The sequence below is a fragment of the Eurosta solidaginis genome, chromosome 5, assembly GCF_040869045.1.
Source record: "Eurosta solidaginis isolate ZX-2024a chromosome 5, ASM4086904v1, whole genome shotgun sequence".
NCBI classification, from domain to species: domain Eukaryota; kingdom Metazoa; phylum Arthropoda; class Insecta; order Diptera; family Tephritidae; genus Eurosta; species Eurosta solidaginis.
The window spans coordinates 27,227,107-27,247,373 of NC_090323.1; the positions used below are offsets into that span (position 1 = coordinate 27,227,107).

At 39.4% G+C, this 20,267-nt stretch overlaps 2 protein-coding genes across 4 annotated transcripts in view; one reads left to right on the top strand and one right to left on the bottom strand.

Annotated features, from left to right (window-relative positions):
- Ide (Insulin degrading metalloproteinase) overlaps positions 1–20,267 on the top strand; it is a 52,074-nt gene that overhangs the window by 6,471 nt on the left and 25,336 nt on the right. The window lies entirely within an intron of this gene.
- Positions 11,682–20,267, bottom strand: part of LOC137233798 (uncharacterized) — a 66,127-nt gene continuing 57,541 nt past the window's right edge. Inside the window, exon 5 of the mRNA XM_067757195.1 lies at positions 11,682–11,965. Within this exon, the coding sequence (XP_067613296.1) occupies positions 11,936–11,965 (30 nt within the window). The 3' untranslated portion in view covers positions 11,682–11,935. The remainder of the gene's footprint in view (positions 11,966–20,267) is intronic.

Consider the following 20,267-nt stretch of genomic DNA (forward strand, 5'->3'; position numbering starts at 1 on the left):
TTTCTTTGTTTCTAGTAAAAACCACCAACACCAGAAATATAAAATGCAAAAATTTCCGAACTCATCAAGAATAGTCTTTAAAATATTTAATACAGCATAAGGATATATATTTTGCGATGGTATTGTTACGAATATTAGCAACACTAAGGGGTACTGCCATCTCCAGGCCGATGCCAAGCAGTGACGTGAATTCACATCAATAATTCAATCATTATGTATCTACATAATATGTACCATGTACGTATACGAGCAGCGGAGAGTCAATGCACAAACACATGCATATATCTGAGATACTCCTGAAAGTATGCAATGAGAGAAGCTATAAAATCGTGCAATTGTAGTTACAACTGAGAAGTTTGAGAGCTGATGGCAACTAGTAGATTCTGGAAGCGCCTAGAAGATGCGAACGTTGAAATCAGAGAGTATAAAAGGCAGCAAATGTAGAGGCGCTGGAATTCAGTTTGATTTGAGCTATCAAGCAGTTTTCAGTTAAGCACGCTATCTGTCGGGCAATAGATCAGTTTCATTTAAGCCATCAGTCAGTTTGGTTATTAAGCAAGCTAGTTGCAAAGTATAAGTGTTATTGTGAAGTACTTTAATAAAGGCCATTTTTCCATTATTCAATATTGGAGTTATTTATTCAACAGTTTAGTGATTCGAACTTAGCAGAAGATTGCAAATAAGAGGATTTGCAGTAAATTTGTAACAATTGTTGTCAGAAGAGGAGTTGTTGAATAAATTCCGAAGATTGGGAATACAACTTGGACATGGCAAAATTGAGTGAATAGACGATCCAGCAACTGAAGGAGGAGTTGGAAGTCCGTGGATTAGCTACTTCTGGTGATAAATCCCAGCTACAAAAACGACTAAGTGTAGCTATGGTATTTGAAGGAATCTACAATGCTGAGGAGTATGTCTTTCATTATGATAGCGACAAAACAACCACAAAATTGGAAGAAAAAAACGAAACACCGCATACAGTGACGAACACAATATCAGTACAAACATCGACAATGGCATCTCAGCTGGAGTCACAGGAGGCACGCATTTCAGAAATGGCGTCGCAAATGTCATCTTAATCGGAAGAACAGAAGACATATATGTCAACTGGAAGCTCAAGAGGCACGTATATCTGGAATGTCGACAAAAATTTCGGAAATGTATCATCGCAGCTTTTTGCGAAACTGGAAGAGCAGGATGCAAAAATTTTAGAACTCGAGGACAAAATTGATGCCGAGATAGAAGCGTTGAAAAGTCTTATGCAACAGTTACAACTAAATCGCCCAGCTGTTCCAGCGAGCAATCCGAAGGTAAAAACTCCATCTTTTGACGGTTCTGTTCCTTTCCAGGTCTTTAAGCTACAGTTTGAGAAGACCGCAGCAGTGAACAACTGGAATGCTGAAGATAAAGTTGCTGCACTGTTCATGGCGTTGAAAGGGCCTGCAGCTGAGATTTTACAAACCATTCCAGAGGGCGAACGGAACTGTTATGAAGCATTGATGGGCGCTCTAGAGAGACGATACGGAACTGAGCATAGGAGACAGATATACCGAATGGAGTTGCTGAACCGCTTCCAGAGGCCTGGTGAAACATTGCAAGAGTTTGCGTCGGATATTGAAAGGCTAGCACATTTAGCGAATGCCGACGCACCAGTGGGTAAAGATTCAGAGCTTTATAAATGGCATACGGGACGTCGAAACAATGTGAGCTACATACGCAAAGCCAAAGCCAACATTCGCAGAAACGGTGTCACAAGCTCTGATTCAGGAAACAGCGTCGCTTCTATGTAAGCCAGTTTTCAAAGCACGCCGTGTGGAAGTAGAAAGGCCAGAGTGGGTAGACGCAATATTGGAGGCGCTGAAAGGATCGCAAAAGCGGAGTGAAAAAGTTATCAAATGCTTCAAATGCGGGAAGTCCGGTCACATTGCACGTCATTGCGATCTTGGTCCTAATAGTTCCAACAATGTGGGTGGCCGTAAACGCAAAGCTGGAGGAGATGAGCAAGAGCGAGTAAGAGGTAGAGATCGAGAGCTAGATCCAGCTATTGAATGCCCTGTGATATCTGTGTTGCAAATTGGTAGAAAATCGAGCAGTCTTACCGTCAGAGGGAATGTGGATGGTAAAGAACATGTACTGACTGTAAATACGGGCGCATCTCATTCCTTGATTCGATCTGATTTGGTCTACAGGAGAATAAAGTCATTACCTGGAGCGAGGTTGCGTACGGTCACTGGCGAGTATAACCAAGTCCGGGGAGAAGTGATCTGTGAAGTCTTAATTGGGAAGGTCATGGTTTTACACAAATTCGTTTTGGCGGAGATCGTTGAAGAAGTCATATTGGGAGTGGACTTCTTGGTTGACCATGACATCAATATCGATATGCAGAGAAGGGTGATGCATTATGAGAACCAGGATATACCACTTAACTTCAAGTTTGAGAAAGGGTTCAGTAGTAATCGAGTAATGGTGGAGAAGACTCGACAAAGGCCACGAAAGTCAAAAGGAAGGGTTGATGGATAGACTGGGCCAAATAAAGAGAAATTAAAAGTACCTGCGAGAAAAAGACCGGCACCGGCAAACCCTAATGACGCACTAAAACGACTGAAAGAACTTTTTAGAAAGAATGCAAGGGTGGTTTCAAGCCAGCGTGCACTACTGTTGTGAAACGTCCAGACGATAATGATGATGCAAAGTCAATCCGTCAAGTGCAAGCTCTGCGAAGAAGTTCATTGGCCAAACAACAGAGTGAAAGTATGCAATGAGAGAAGCTATAAAATCGTGCAATTGTAGTTACAGCTGAGAAGTTTGAGAGCTGATGGCCACTAGTAGATTCTGGAAGCGCCTAGAAGATGCGAACGTTAAAATCAGAGAGTATAAAAGGCAGCAAATGTAGAGGCGCTGGAATTCAGTTTGATTTGAGCTATCAAGCAGTTTTCAGTTAAGCACGCTATCTATCGGGCAATAGATCAGTTTCATTTAAGCTATCAGTCAGTTTGGTTATTAAGCAAGGTAGTTGCAAAGTATAAGTGTTATTGTGAAGTACTTTAATAAAGGCCATTTTTTCATTATTCAATATTGGAGTTATTTATTCAACAGTTTAGTGATTCGAACTTAGCAGAAGATTGCAAATAAGAGGATTTGCAGTAAATTCGTTACAGTATTTATTATACGTAGCATTAGCTTAACACACCCATATCAACTCCAATATTATTTACTTTACCATCGGCCATCCTCATGCCATCGCCAATCGCCATTAACATCAACCCCATAGCCACTACCAGCAAGCGGCTCGCCTGATTGCTCATACATACGGGTATCGAGGCCAGTCACACCGTAAGAAGTAGCACCAAAATCAGTAGCGCCTTCTTTCGTTTGCGACATTTTGTGGGGCATTGCGCTATTTTGTTTCATATCCTGTGCCTTTGATGATTGCTAAAATAGAAAAAAAGAGTATATTATATTTAAAAAACACTTTGACTCAAAAACCATTGACCTCTTACTGTTCACTTACCAACATAAGCGCCATTGTACAACAAGCCACTGCGATCAATATGAAACTACGCATTTTTTTTTTTTTATAGTTCGGACACTTATTGGTTAACTTAAATTCAGTTCAATACTGTTTGCCAAAATTAGCGAAATATGTTGTTTATATAGCTCTGGTTGGAAATTCACGTTCCATCAAGTGATGAATGAAAAAAGGATTTGCACAAATTAGAACATACCTGGTAATTATTTTACGCTTAGTTAGACCGTTTAAATTTTTTTTCACTTGGACGTACTATTACTTCTGTCAAACCCGTAAAATTGTTAAGCACCAATTAAATAAGTCGGTACTGTCGATTGCAAGGTGTTATATCGTCGATGACGTTGTTTTCGATAAAAACCGGTAACTCTTCGATAACAAACCGATAAAATACCGATCATAACAGATCGATTACATTCGAATTACCAACCAATAACTTATCGGTAACACGCCGATGATTTGTCGATAGCAAATCGATATTTATACTCAGCTTAGCAGAGCTCACAGAGTATATTAACTTTGTTCGCATAACGGTACCCCGTAACGGCATAAACTAATCGAGATAGATATAGATTTCTATATATCAAAATGATCTGGGCGAAAAAAGAAATTCATTTAGCCATACCCGTCCGTCCGTCCGTCTGTCCGCAAACACGATAACTTGAGTAAATTTTGAGGTATCTTAATGAAATTTGGTATGTAGGTTCCCGGGCACTCATCTCAGATCACTATTTAAAATGAACGAAATCGGACTATAACCACGCCCACTTTTTTGATATCGAAAATTTCGAAAAACCGAAAAAGTGCGATAATTCATTACCAGAGACGGATAAAGCGATGCAACTTGGCAGGCGGGTTTACCTTATGACGTAGAATGGAAAATTAGTAAAATTTTGTACAATGGGCGTGGCACGGCCCACTTTTAAAAGAAGGTAATTTAAAAGTTTTGCAAGCTGTAATTTGGCAGTCGTTGAAGATATCATGATGAAATTTGGTAGGAACATATTACTATATGTGTGCTAAATAAAAATTAGCAAAATAGGAATGCGAACACGCCCACTTTTTAAAAAGGAAAATTTTAAAAGTAATGATATGGTGCAAAAAAATACAAAAATAAAAGAAAATTTCAAAATGGGCGTGGCTCCCACATTTTCATTTAATTTGTCTAGAATACTTTTAATGCCGTGAGGCGAATAAAAATTTACGAATCCTTGTGAAATTTGGTAAGGGCATAGCTTCTATGACCATAACTTTTTTCTGTGAAAATGGGCGAAATCGGTTAAATCCACGCCCAGTTTTTATACACAGTCGACCGTCTGTCCTTCCGCTCGGCCGTTAACATGATAACTTGAGCAAAAATCGATATATCTTTACTAAACTTAGTTCACGTACTTATCTGAACTCACTTTATCTTGGTATTAAAAATGGCCGAAAACCGACTATGTCCACGCCCACTTTTTCGATATCGAAAAATGATAAAAATGCCATAACTCTATACCAAATACGAAAAAAGGGATGAAACATGGTGATTGCATTGGTTTTTTGACGCAAAATATAACTTTAGTAAAAACTTTATAAAATGGGTGTGAAACATACCATATTAAGTAGAAGAAAATGAAAAAGTTCTGAAGGGCGAAATCAAAAGCAGGAATAGTGTTCGTGGTATTACATATATAAATAAATTAGCGGTAACCGACAGATGATGTTCTGGGTCACCCATGCCCACATTTTAGTCGATATCTCAAAAACGCCTTCAGATATACGACTTAGGTCTACTCCCTTTTAAAATACTCATTAACACCTTTAATTTGATACCCATATCGTACAAACACATTATAGAGTCACCCCTGGTCCACCTTTATGGCGATATCCCGAAATGGCGTCCACCTACAGAACTGAGGTCCACTCCCTTTTTAAAATATTCATTAACACCTTTCTAGAGTCGTACAAACAAATTCTAGAGTCACCCCTGGTCCACCTTTATGACGATATCCCGAAATGGCGTCCACCTATAGAACTATGACCCACTCGTTCTAGAATACTCTTTAATACCTTACATTTGATACCCATCTCATCCAAACACATTCAAGGGTTACCCTAGGTTCATTTTCCTACTTGGTGATTTTCCTTATTTTGTCTCCAAAGCTCTCAGCTGATTATGTATTGTTCGGTTACACCCGAACTTAGCCTTCCTTACTTGTTTTTCGATAACAAAGCGCTAAATTTTCGGTAACAATTATCAATTGCCGATCACAAATCGACAAAATTTTGGTAAATCGATAATTTTTCGATAACAAATTGATAAACTTTCCATAACGTTTTTAATAAACGCTATATTCCCCGAATAGTTAATTTACAAAGTAAAAATTCTTTTGAAGATGGCATTTACATTGGCGCTTTGAATTAAATGAGTTTTGCGACAAGTTTTTCTTCATAGAACTCTAAAAAACACTGAAATGAAGATCAGTCAACAATTAAATGGACATTCCCGTTTCTGTTTTTATCGTATTTTTGTTTGTTATTTATTTGATTCTTTGTGTGTTTGTCTTTCACTTTCTGTCAAATTTTGATTGAAATATTTATAAAATACTTGGCGACTTACCTACGAGGAGACTAAAGCCGAGTTTACCTTCCAATTCGCATTAAGGTGCTTTTAATTTTCCCTACAAATTGGCGGTATAGTTTTATTCCGACTCCGACTTGCAGCTGCACGGCAAATAAATTTTCACTAAGAAGCTTTTCAGGGGCGACCCCGCTTAGAAAAATTTTTTTCTAGTTTAAACAACTTCTAAATACTTGATATTGCTTTGGCCGGGACTTGAATCTAGAACCTGATTTTGATATACCTTTTATAAAAACTAAAAGAAGAAACTGTCTTTGTGTACTTCACGGCGTGAACTGAGTGAATTGGCATTAAATAAGATAATTTGCTGATGATTCGAGGCCGAATAACGAATGAACAAGTGAATTACGAATGTCAATATTCTATGTACATTATATTACTGTTAAGTCACAGCTACGTTTGAAACCCGTTATGATTGAGAGATCAGTTCCAGTACTTGTACTATTTCTATTTGCTGTATCTGGAAACTTCAATATCCTAACCTTTAGTTCTATATTGCTTTCTGGGGAGTATTGTCCCTTTTTCATATACTTTTTAATTCAAGAGCCCAATCTCTGTCATCCAAACGAAAAGTTCGAACCTTTTTGTTAGAAGCAAAAATATAAAAAATTAAGCGGTCTAATGTACATAAATATATATGAATTTACTATTCAACTGGCCATAGTAAATACATTTACCTTTTTTGGTTAATACCAATAGGGCGTAGCTGTGAAGTAAAACAATTTAATATTTTTCATGCTGTACTTAGTTTTATAATAACCGTTATTGCTAATTAAATAATTTTTATTTAACTGACTTTTTTGCTTAACTCAATTATCGATATTAGAAGTTTCACCGAGCAATTATTATTTTTAAACAATTCTAGTTGATGGTGATTTTAACAGCAATTATGCCTATTAGTACATATTTATGTAACTTTGAACTGTATATTATGCGCCTTTATCAAGTGCTTCACGTGGCAAGATATTCTACGGAAGGACTACTGGAAATTCTTTATGTGATTTCAGCTTTTGTAATTGAAAATTATATAATAAATTGGATAGGGTCAGCTATGTGGTGATAGAAAGATAGATAATTAATTGAGGATCGCACTGTGACCATTGGTCTATTGTGCCCTCATCTTTTTCACAGCACCTCATCCAAGCCGGATTTAATGTGAGAATGGCCATGGTGAGCCCATAAACTTAGCCCTGCATCTTGAGATTGCGTCACATTCCAGGAGGATATGATCCGCCGTTTCCACTGATCGATCACAAAATCGGCATGTGTTGTTCGATAGTAAGCCCAGTTTCTGCATGTGGCTGTTCAGTCTACAATGTCCTGTAAGAATAGCTGTTAGGATTCTTAGGTTATCTTTCGAGAGGCCTATTAATGCCTTATATCCAGTTGTGATATAATCCCCTAACAGTAACTTAGATTGTCTCAGGCCTGGCATATTGCGCCATTGTTCTTTCCTCTTTTCCCTCTCTTCTACTAATAAATGCCCCCTAAATTCGTGTGGGCCTACTGCCAGGAACGGCTCGGGACCTATAGGTGGTCTCGTTGCTGCCTCTCTGGCCAGGCTGTTCGCCTGCTCATTACCCTCAACTCCCCTGTGGCCTGGGCCCAGGCCAACAATACTACGTTTTACGCTCCTAGGTGGTTTAGCTTTTCAACGCATTCAAGGACCAGTGCTGACTTTATTTCGAACACCGATATTGCCTTGAGGGCGGCCTGACTGTCACTGAGTATGGCGATTGTTTTGTTGGAGCATTCGGGCTGGAGGTTCAGGCCAGCGCACTGGCTTATGTCGAATACTTCCGCTTGAAAAATGCTCGGGTATGCTCCCAGCGGTGCTGATATTTTGGCTCTGGGTCCGAAGACTTCGACTGCAATCCCCACTGACGTCTTCGAGTCATCGGTATACCATAATATTTTGTGCAGCCGCTGGATGCTCTCCAGTCTACTTTCCTTCTACCCTTGTCTCCCAATTCTACTTTATACCTTTTCTCAAAAACTAGCTGCATAAGTATATCATCCCTCGGGAATTGAGAGATTGCGATCTTTCTCAGTTCCTCCATGCGATATTCAGGAGGGTTCGTTTGGCTGACTGCTCTATCGGTATGTGCAGTGGGGTTAGATCGAGGATAGCCTCAAGCGCTGTTGTGGGGCATATGCGCATAGCTTCCGTGACAGCTATGTGGTGAGATATAGATTTATGAAACCAATCGTATACACATGGTAATAGTAGGATTTCTTTGCAAAGCACATGTCTGCTGTTAGACTTAGTGGCATAGAATATATTTCCCCCTTCAATTTGGCTTTTGTTAGCGATTTTGTTTGGATTTATCATCGAAAAATTATCGATCGGTCATCGAAGTGTTATCGATTTGCTATCAAAAATATATCGATTTTTTACCGAAAAAATATGTTATATCAATTTGTTTCCAGAAACTTATAGATTTGTTATGAGAGTTTTACTAATTTGTTGTCGGTGTGTTATTGAAAAAGTATCGATTTTGTTATCAATTTGTGTTTCTACTGCATCGGTTACGGTAATACGCTTGGCAGTACAGTACACGGCAGATCCTATCGATCGGCGTTAATTTTAGATGCATTTGAGAAGTAAAGTTGGCAGTCATTGGCAGTTTTCTACGAATTCTCTTCCCATTGATTAAGCTGCTCTTTTTTTAAATTTTTATACTCAGCTGAGCAGAGCTCACAGAGTATATTAACTTTGTTCGAATAACGGTACTCCGTAACGGCATAAACTAATCGAGATAGATATACAGCCCAATTCTAAACGAAAATTCCGTGCTAGTTTTTTCCCTTCTCCCATTCCTCGTATTCTAAATAAAAATTCCTTGTAAGTTTTTTCACTTCTCCCTTTCCTCCTATTCTGAACAATGTTCGAAAAAGCGGAAACCGGTTATGGGAGAAAAGTAGGTATTATGAATGTGAGAGGGAGGGAGATTTCTCTGCCATTTCATAGGAGTTTTTTCAGTAGTTAAATTAAAGGGAATGCATCAAAATAGTTAAAGGAAATTGGTTATTTTAAGAAAGAACACTTATTTGTACAAATTTGTGCTAAAATATGTATTTACATTCTACCACAATATTATCACTGTTAATACAACAACAACAACCACAATACTCTTTATTTTAAGTCGAAAAGTATATAATAAGCAACGCAAGATCTCTTCGTATATTTGACGCAGCCATCCAGAAATTGCGCGAAGATTTTTTAAGACGGCTTAAATAGATTTTGGCATATGACGATAGGCGAACTCAACTCGACTTGGCCGCCAGAAAATTGCTTTGCAGAATGAAAGCAGGCAACTCCGACGGATTTGTGTTATCCCGCCGCCTTCTTCTTATGCTTCTCTGTTGATGTTGCTGTGGCACCAATTCATTACTCATTTCAGTGAATAACACATGAAATGCAATAATGTGCATTGTTTATACCTTATTTCTTAATTTCAAACAAATTCGCAACAATAATTAAACTTTTAAGTTTTTTAAACAAAATAAGAAATTCGCAACGAAATTTCAATTGACAAAACAGCTGACTTCGAAAATTCGAAATTCCCATTTCCCAATTATTCTTCTCCCTAGGAGAAAAGAATTGGAGGAATTTTTCCGCGGGAATAAAAAAATCCGCGAGAATATTTAGAATTGGTCTGATAGACTTCTATATATCCAAATGATCTGGGCGAAAAAAGAAATTCATTTAGCCATGTCCGTCCGTCCGTCCGTCTGTCCGTAAACACGATAACTTGAGTAAATTTTGAGGTATCTTAATGAAATTTGGTATGTAGGTTCCCGGGCACTCATCTCAGATCACTGTTTAATATGAACAAAATCGGATATAGATAATTTCGAAAAACCGAAAAAGTGCGATAATTCATTACCAAAGACGGATAAAGCGAAGCAACTTGGTAGGTGGGTTTACATTATGACGCAGAATAGAAAATTAGTAAAATTTTGTACAATGGGCGTGGCACCGCCTACTTTTAAAAGAAGGTAATTTAAAAGTTTTGCAAGCTGTAATTTTGCGTCGTGCTCCTCTTGATTTTCCCTACAAATTGGCCGGACGTGACCTACATGTTTTATGCCGACTCCGAACGGCATCTGCAAGGCAGATGGGTTTTCACTGAAAGCTTTTCATGGCAGAAATGCACCCGGAGCGCTTGCCAAACACTGTCGAGCGGCGACCCTGCTTAGAAAAATTTTCTTCTAATTGAAAAACCTTATTTCTAAAATTTTGGTGTTGCTTTGCCCGGGGTGTGAACCCAGGGCATACGGTGTGGTAGGCGGAGCACGCTACCATCGCACCACGGTGGCCGCGCGTTGAGGATATCATGACGAAATATGGCAGGAGCATTACTCCTATTACTATATTTGTGCTTAATAAAAATTTGTAAAATCGGAGACGAGCACGCCCACTTTTAAAAAAAAAATTTTTTTAAGTCAAATTTTAGCAAAAAATTGAATATCTTTACAGTATATAAGTAAATTATGTCAACATTCAGCGCCAGTAATGATATGGTGCAACAAAATACAAAAATAAAAGAAAATTTCAAAATGGGTGTGGCTTCGCCCTTTTTCATTTAATTTGTCTAGAATACTTTTAATGCCATAAGTCGAACAAAAATTTACCAATCCTTGTGAAATTTGGTATGGGCATAGCTTTTATGACGATAACTGTGAAAATGGGCGAAATCGGTTGAAGTCACACCCAGTTTTTATACACAGTCGACTTTCTGTCCTTCCGCTCGGCCGTTAACACGATAACTTGAGCAAAAATCGATATATTTTTACTAAACTTAGTTCACGTACTTACCTGAACTCACTTTATCTCGGTAAATCTCGGTAAATTGGGCGAAATCCGACTATGACCACGCCCACTTTTTCGATATCAAAAATTTCGAAAAAAGGAAAAAAAAATGCCATAATTCTATACCAAATCGAAAAAGGAATGAAAAATGGTGATTGGATTGGTTTTTTGACGCAAAATATAACTTTAGAAAATACTTTGTAAAATGGGTGTGACACTTACGATATTAAGTAGAAGAAAATGAAAAAGTTCTGCAGGGCGAAATCAAAAGCCCTTTGAATCATGGCAGGAATACCGTTCGTGGTATAACATATATAAATAAATTAGCGGTACCCGACAAATGATGTTCTGGGTCACCGTGGTCAACATTTTGGTCGATATCTCGAAACCGCCTTCACATATATATATATATATATATAAAACCCTCATTAACACCTTTCATTTGATACCCATATCGTACAAACACATTTTAGAGTGACCCCTGGTCCACCTTTATGGCGATTTCTCGAAAAGCGTCCACCTATAGAACTAAGGCCCACTCCCTTTTAAAATATTCATTAACACCTTTCATTTAATACCCAACAACAACATTTAATACCCGTGTCATACAAACACATTCCAGGGTTATCCTAGGTTCATTTTCCTACGGGGTGATTTTCCCTTAATTTGTCTCCAAAGCTCTCAGCTGAGTATGTAATATTCGGTTACACCCTTCCTTACTTGTTTTTACTACTCTGCTTTATTACGTTTTATCTTAAACATATTCATACAAATACATAGCATGGCTAAAAACTTAGTCGTCCTGCATTTCTATTTGCCACCACCACCAGCACCTGCTTTGCCACCGGCACCAGCACCCATGCTGAAACCAAATCCACCACCTGCACCAGCTTCACCACCAGCACCGCCACCAGGTCCTTGTGCAGCACGACGTGCACGACCGCTAGTCACCGCCTTTTTGGGGTGACATTTATGGAGGAGGACTAGCGTTTGTTGATTGCTGAAAAAATATAAATTTATATTATTAAATGCGTAGAGTAATGTCATTGAAACAAAAATCCTTTATTTTAAATTCGCACTCATTCCATAGCGCCTTAAATGTATGTTTCGCTGGCATTTGTAATTTCAATGCATGTTTGGCGGAACGATACAAGGTAGCAGCATGGCGACATACCTACAAACATAAATAAAAATTCCATGTACTTTGTAAATTCGATGGACAAATGTCAAAATCGTACTGCGCCGGAAGTTGATGTATCAAATCAAATAAAAAAAGTTTATAATCAGCTGTCCCATGCTCCCACCTTGTATCGTTCCGCCATGGATGCATGATTAATTTTATCACTTGTGACTTTTAAAAACTAATTTTGACTGTTTTTCAGCTTATTGAATTTTTAAATTTTTAAATTGTAAACAACTTAAAATTACTAACCAACATCAGCGCCAAAACCCCGCAAATCAAAGCGATCAAAAATAGAGTACGCATATTTGCTTTGAAAAATTCGAGCTTGATTCTCTAGCTGCTGTAAAGTCAATAATACTTTTAGTTTGCTGCAGTCTCATTTTATAGTCTCGATGTTGCATTAAAATTTCACATAGCTATTGATTTTATCTGAATGTAATACATGCAATGTCGTAAAGGTTTTGTATAACCAAGTGAATTCAAAACATTTTAAGATTATGATAAAAGTACAATGATGAGATTGATCAATGTGTAAATAAACAATAATATAACAAATTCTATAGCAGATTAAAAAAAAATTGTTTTTCCATACATGAAATTTGTTATTTGTAAAGTAATTAAAGTAATTTATTTATATCCAAAACTCTGTTAACATCATCTACAAATGTAGAGGCGCTTTTCGACAGACATTTCCAGGGCCGGATTAACCCTCAACGGGGCCCTAGGCCACCATCAATTTGGGGGCCCTTTTTTCACGTCCGTTCCCTTCTTTTTTTCGATTAAAAAATACAAACTTATATCTTTCATAAAAATTTTATTGTCACAATGTAATAATATCAATAAAATTACTATCTACATTTTGAACATGTCGTTTTCTACATTTGTTTTCGGCAAATTCATCAATTATATCATCAATATCGATGTTGTTCAATAAATCTGACTCAATGCAAAGTATACCTAACAACTCGAGTCGCTCTCGCCGCGTTGTAGCTCTTTCAGCAGCTTTGATTCTTTTTAATTGCGAGAACGATCGTTCGGCAGAACAATTTGTGATCATTAATGTTAAAAAAATCCGAAGAGCTATTTCTGTGTTAGGAAATATATCGGCTAATTGATCTTCCATCAGAATCTTATACAAATGACTATGAGTTTTTTGTGCATCAGTGTATCTGGAGTTCACATAACTTTGGAATTGTTTCATTTCAATGAAAAATTCTTCCAAGTCTCTAGAATAAAAAAATAACTAAGTTATTTTTAGCTTCGTGGAGGTCTCCATCACTTAGAGAAAAGTTGATGAGAAATGCAGATCTCTCTGAAACTTCCATATATATTATTTTCATTATTCAATATACTCTCCTTTCACTTCGATACACTTCTTCGCACGCTAATACAATTTGTCAAATGAGTCGGAAATGTCCTTTTTAGGAACCTTGTCTAGTTCGTCGGTCGTCGCCTTTTGAATGCGGTCAATTGAGTTTTATTTATTTGAGTAAAAATTATTTTCAGTTCTGATTTCTTTTTTATTTATTTTCTTTCACTCTCTAGAATTTTATATTTGTAAGAAAATTTTAGAAGTCTTTTTCATTTTTCGGGGGCCCCTTAAAACCGGGGGCTCCAGGCAACTACCTATTCTGCCTACTTGTTAATGCGGCCCTGCACATTTCCTATCGTGAGATGATGCAGAAAAGCCAGCAGACGGCACTCATACTTCGTCCACAATCACGGAGCGGGTAGTGCCGGGCTTGATTGCCGACACAAAAATCAAATAGGCGGTAAAGACTTTCTCTAATGTTAAATCACTGGTCCCCGTTAGCATATTCCATGCCATGTCAAAGGTGGGGAAGATCGGCCATATATGTATCCCATATAGGCTTTGAGTGGCTGATAGATGTGCATATTAAATTCAACATTGATGGAAAACAGGGGCCGAATCGTAACATATGATCCGTGATCGAATGCCGTTTTTTAAAACACAATACCTCCGAAATGGTGTATCCGATTAATGAAATATGTGAACTAGGGACAACGTATACTCACTAGATCCACAATACATATTGTGGCGAATGTTGACATCACTAGGCTGTTAGTAAATAATCACGTAACAATAAAAACATGAAGCAACCACTCGTATATACATGTACACATTAAAGCTAGCAACACTTATGTACAAGGCAACGAAGAGATCTCTCACACACACACATGTGGTCATCAGCCGAAGTAGTTACTCACACATACACATACATATGGCTATAAACTACAAATATACACGTATATACATGATAACCAAGCATGAGCTACAAGAGTTCTAGAAGGTGTAACGTCTAGACCTTTGGAGAAATAAGCAGACGAGGCAACAGAGACTATAAAAGCAGCGCAAGCTGAGTAACAACGAATCAGTTTTGATTTAAGCACGCTATTGGTTGTATAATTGTGAAGTATAATTGAACTACTCCCAAAGTAGTCTAACAAAGACCATTTTGCAATACAGAATATTGGAGTGATTTATTGAACAGTTTAGCGATTCGAACGTTAGCAGAAGGTTTCCAATAAGCGGAATTCCCCAAAATTTTGTTATAATATATATGTGACCCGGCCTATGAAAAGGTGGCTTATGACTAAAAAAAAAAGGACTACTACTAAGAAACTGAAGAAATGCATTGTTTAACTTTAACAGCTGTTTCTCGCAATTTCTTTTTTGAGTCATAAGCCACCTTTTCATAGGCCGGGTCACATATTATTATTTTTTAAGATAGTTGAATAGCCTAATTTGTATCGCTTGATTGAGTGAAAACAGTTTTCGATCCGTGCTCGTATGTTACGATTCCACAGCTGTTCTCCACAACACAACATGCATGCATCAAATGCAAGTCCGTAGACAAAGCACATCCAGCCCTAATTGATGGATCGGTTGCATGCTTAATTGCAGAAACATTACTTCTTAATGGTGGTTTTATGAGGCCACGCCGTAGGGCGGGATATTATCACCTCTGCGCGTCACTCTAGCTCAACTTCGATATGTGTACTGTAACACGTGAAACTTTTACCTATACAGAATCAACCCCGACAATACGTAATGTATATGCTGCTTGCACCGTGTCCCCACATGACATAAACCATATCTTTAATTACAATGTGAAACCAACGGCTCTCCACCCCTATTGAAACTGCAAGCTTCCTTGGACTCGTCAATATCCTCTGATGATAGTTTGTGATCGCTCGCGCCTATTGGATGGGTGCTCAGGCGGTGCCTTCCAACAATAAGCTCTTCGGGTGTACTTTCCTGGGTACCTAATGGTGGGTTGACTGTGAGCGCCGAAAAAAACGGATGTGGTTTTGTTTACTTAGAGGTATATCTAGGAGGGGTTGTCCTGCAGGATAAACCATGTACAAAATATCTAGGAGTTATTATAGACAGTATGTTATCGTGGAAGCTCAACTTCGAGAAGAGAGTGAAGAATTCCTCGACAGCACCTTTTGCATGTAAAATAATTCTCTCTCTCGAATTGGGTATTTACAGCGCTTGTAAAGTCTATCCTATACTATGGAGTCCTTGTTTGGTGAACGGCCCCACAAAAGAAAACATACCTCAAAAAATGAGAGTCGGTTTACAGGCTATCAATGCTTTGCATTACCGGAGCTTAGAAAACAATCCCAAGGGCTGCGCTGATTGCAATTCTGCGTATTTCACCTGTAGACCCGGTGGAGAAGAACCCCAGCGGGTTAGGGGGTCAGAATATACCCGCGGTAGGTATGCCTGTCGTAAGAGGCGACTAAAATCCCAGATTCAAGGGGTTGTGTAGCGCAACCCTTTCCATATATTGCTTCTCCAAACCCAATTGTCAACCTCACCTATCCGTGGCGAATCCTGTTTCATTAACAGCCGAGGCTCTGGCGACCCCAAACTTCTCATGGATCTTGGGGGGTGGGAGGGCGGTATGACCAAGAAGGTCACATGTGGTCATAACAAATCGTTCCCGAGATGGTCGGGCTTGGTACCGGAACGTACCGGATCTGCATCCGGAAAAGGACCATCAATATCGATCAAGGCCTTCAAGGAGTGTCCTTATCGCTACAACAACAACAACAGAAGAACATAGCGTTAAAAATTGCAACGAGGCTCAGTGCCGATGGTTCCAAAGTAATGGAAGGATAAGGATCTGTTTTATGCTGTGCTGAAATGAACAGATATAGGAAGTGCGGGTTGGAGTGGTACTAAACAGAATCCCCCTGTGGCGTATCCCTTCTCACCCTTTCGGAGCCCACGCTACCCCATTCCGCTGTTACCGTTCTGTCACTCAGCAGTCTGCTACGAAATTACGACAGAGTTGATTCGTCTTTCAGTGCTAGTAATTTTGACCATACTTTGAGACTTACATCCTAACCTAACGCAGCCTAAATGGAAGCTGCAAGGAATCCACAAAGATCTCTTAAATTGTGCTGATATTATGCCATCCGGTCCTGGCAACTTGGAACACTTAAAATAGTTAATGATCAATGCCTTTTTACTTTCCCCAAAGTAAATGCATTGTTTTCGTCCTAGGGCCGTATTAAAAAATTATCATAACAACATAACGAAAGGTTAGTTGGGTCTTCTCATCAAAATCAAAATTTGGCTTACATCTTTTTCCCTCCCACTCCAACTCTCCACCCACTCTCATTCTCTCACACTCACACTCCTACTTTCACTCCTGCTCCCAATCCAACTCTCACTCTCCGAAACCGGTACATCGTTTTTATACTCAGCTGAGCAGAGCTCACAGAGTATATTAATTTTGTTCGCATAACGGTCACTTCTATATATCTAAATCTAAATGATCTGGGCGAAAAAAGAAAATCATTTAGCCATGTCCGTCCGTCCCTCCGAAAACACGATAACTTGAGTAAATTTTGAGGTATCTTGATGAAATTTTGTATGTACGTTCCTGAGCACTCATCTCAGATCGCTATTTAAAATGAACGAAATGGACTATAACTACGCCCACTTTTTCGATTTCGAAAATTTCGAAAAACCGAAAAACTGCGATAATTAATTACCAAGGACGGATAAACAGATGAAACGTGGTAGGTGGGTTGACTTTATGACGCAGAATAGAAAATTAGTAAAATCTTGGACAATGGGCGTGGCACCGCCCACTTTTAAAAGAAGGTAATTTAAAAGTTTTGCAAGCTGTAATTTGGCAGTCGTTGAAGATATCATGATGAAATTTGGCAGGAACGTTACTCCTATTACTATATGTGTGCTAAATAAAAATTAACAAAATTAAAAAAAAAATAATTTTAAAAGTGAAATTTTAACAAAAAATTAAATATCTTTACAGTATATAAGTAAGTTATGTCAACATTCAACCCCAGTTATGATATGGTGCAACAAAATACAAAAATTACATACCAAATACGAAAAAATGGATGAAACATGGTGATTGGATTAGTTTTTTGACGCAAAATATAACTTTAGAAAAAACTTTGTAAAATGGGTGTGACACCTACCATATTAAGTAGAAGAAAACGAAAAAGTTCTGCAGGGCGAGATCCAAAGCCCTCGGAATCATGACAGGAATACCGTTCGTGGCATTACATGAGGACCTCACATAGACTGATTGAGTCCGTAGTGTTACCAGAAATTTGTTTTAACGACCAAACTGAAAAACCCTATCAAAAACCAGGACCTATGTTATAAAATAACTCCGTCCTCTTGGCAAATACTAGAAGCTTCCTAGGACTTAAGCCACTTGCTGCTTCTAGATCTGACAGCTGTATCACTCCTAATAGCTGGAGTCTTAGCCTGGCAAGTGCAGGGCACGAGCACAGAACGTGCTCGATCGTTTCCTCCTCCAACCCGCACTTCCTACATCTGTTATCACCGACCAAGCCTAGTTTAAAGGCATGTGACGCCAGAAGGCAGTGTTCAGTCAGAATACCCGTCATGAGTCTACAGTCCTCTCTTTTTAATGATAGGAGCAACTGTGTTAGTCTAAGGTTGTAAGACCTACACATAATCTTCGACACTTTACAGCCCCGCGCTTGAACCCACGCCTTTCCCGCTTGGTCGATCATGTGCACCTCTGGCATTCGCTTAATCTCGCCCAATCTAATTGGGACATCTACGGAGCAAGCTTCAAGGGATGCGCCCTTTTGGCTAGTTCGTCCGCTTTTTCATTCCCATCTATTTCCATATGCCCTGGGACCCAATATAGATGTAGGCTTCTCCCTGTCCCGATTCTCTCCAGAGACTGCTTACACTCTAACACGCATTTAGATGCTGTGCTATGCGAGATTATTGTCTTAATTGCTGCTTGACTGTCAATATAAAAGTTAACACGGTTGCATCTTAATCTATTCTCTTCCAGGGTTTCTACTGCTTTGGTTACGGCTAATATTTCCGATTGAAAAACGCTACAGTAATCCGGCAGCCTGTAGGATCTGCTTATTTCCGGATCAGCGCAGTATACCGCAGACCCTACTCCTTCCACTACTTTGGAACCATCGGTATACACATGTATCGCCTCGTCCGCCATTTGCTCACCCTTGCGCCAACCGTCCACCTCTATTGTGGCCTTAAGATCTCCCTCGAAGCGCAGATAGGGAATCATGTAGTCTGTTCGTCTTGTGATTGATGACGCTATACTACTATGGTCATATGGTCGGCGCTCAAGCTGCCCCGAAGCACCGAGCCTGGTTGCGGTCGTTAACGCTTTGTTCTTTGCTACCAGGTCTATAGGTGGGATGTGCAAAATGACATACAGTGCAGCCGTCGGGGTTGTTTTCAGGGCTCCCGTAATGCTAAGCATCGATAGTCTGCATACCCCCTCTAATTTTTTGAGGTATGTTGTTTTTTGTGTGGCTTTCCACCAAACAAGAACTCCATAGTATAGAATAGGGCTTACAATCGCTGTAAAACCCAATGAGAAAGAGAGGGCGATAGGCCCCACGTACACCCCAGCATTCTTTTACATGCATAGAGTGCCGTTAAGGCCTTCTTTACCCTCTCCTCCACGTTGAGCTTCCATGACAGCTTACTGTCTAGGATGATTCCTAAATATTTTGTGCAAGGTTTCTCCTGTAAGGTCACCCCTCCTAACTTAGGCCTGGTCCAATTTGGGACCTTGTACCTCTTTGTAAACAAGACCATATCCGTCTTCTCCGCATTGACTTTCAACCCGACATTAGATGCCCAGGTATGAATATCGAGAAGCGCCCGATCCATCATAGAACTAATCGTTGGAAGGCACTTTCCACTTATGACAATTGCAACGTCATCTGCGTAAGCCGTAAGTTTTACGGGTCCCTCATCAAATTGCCTGAGCAGTTGGTTGATGACCAGCTTCCACAGCAGAGGTGATAGCACCCCTCCCTGCGGCGTGCCCCTGTCCACTAATTTCGTGGCCTCGTACAATCCCCATTGTGATGTAATCTTTCTGCCGTTTAACATGCAGCCGATCCATCTGATTAAGGCATGATGTACTTTAATGTAATTAAGACCATCCATAATCGCCCATTTTGCAACATTATTGAAAGCCCCGGCAATGTCCAAGAAGACTCCTAGAACATACTCCTTATATTCCAGGGATTTCTCTATGCTTATTACCACCCTATGCAATGCGGTGTCTACCGACTTGCCTTTGGTGTACGCATGCTGTGTTGTGGAGAGCTTTTCATCCACGTTGGACTTTATGTACACATCTATTAGCCTCTGAAAGGTTTTGAGCAGAAATGATGTTACGCTAATTGGTCTATAATCTTTGGGATACACGGGACCGATCTTCCCCGCCTTTGGTAGAAAAGCTACACGAGCAGTTCTCCAAGAGTGCGATACATGATTCAGTCGTATGCACCCATCGAATATTATTTTAAGCCATTCCACGACCGCCCTACTTGAGACTTGTAGCATGGCCGGGAATATACCATCTGGGCCCGGCGATTTAAACTTAGAAAACGTCTTCACTGCCCACTCGATCTTGGTATCGGTCACCAAGCCCGGCACTACTAGCTCCGTGATCGAAGTGTGAGTGATGTCTGCTGGCTCCACTAAACCGTCTCCCGATGGGAAATGTGTATCGAGAAGCACCTCAAGGGATTCCTCACTATTACGTGACCATTCCCCGTTCTCTTTCTTTATTAG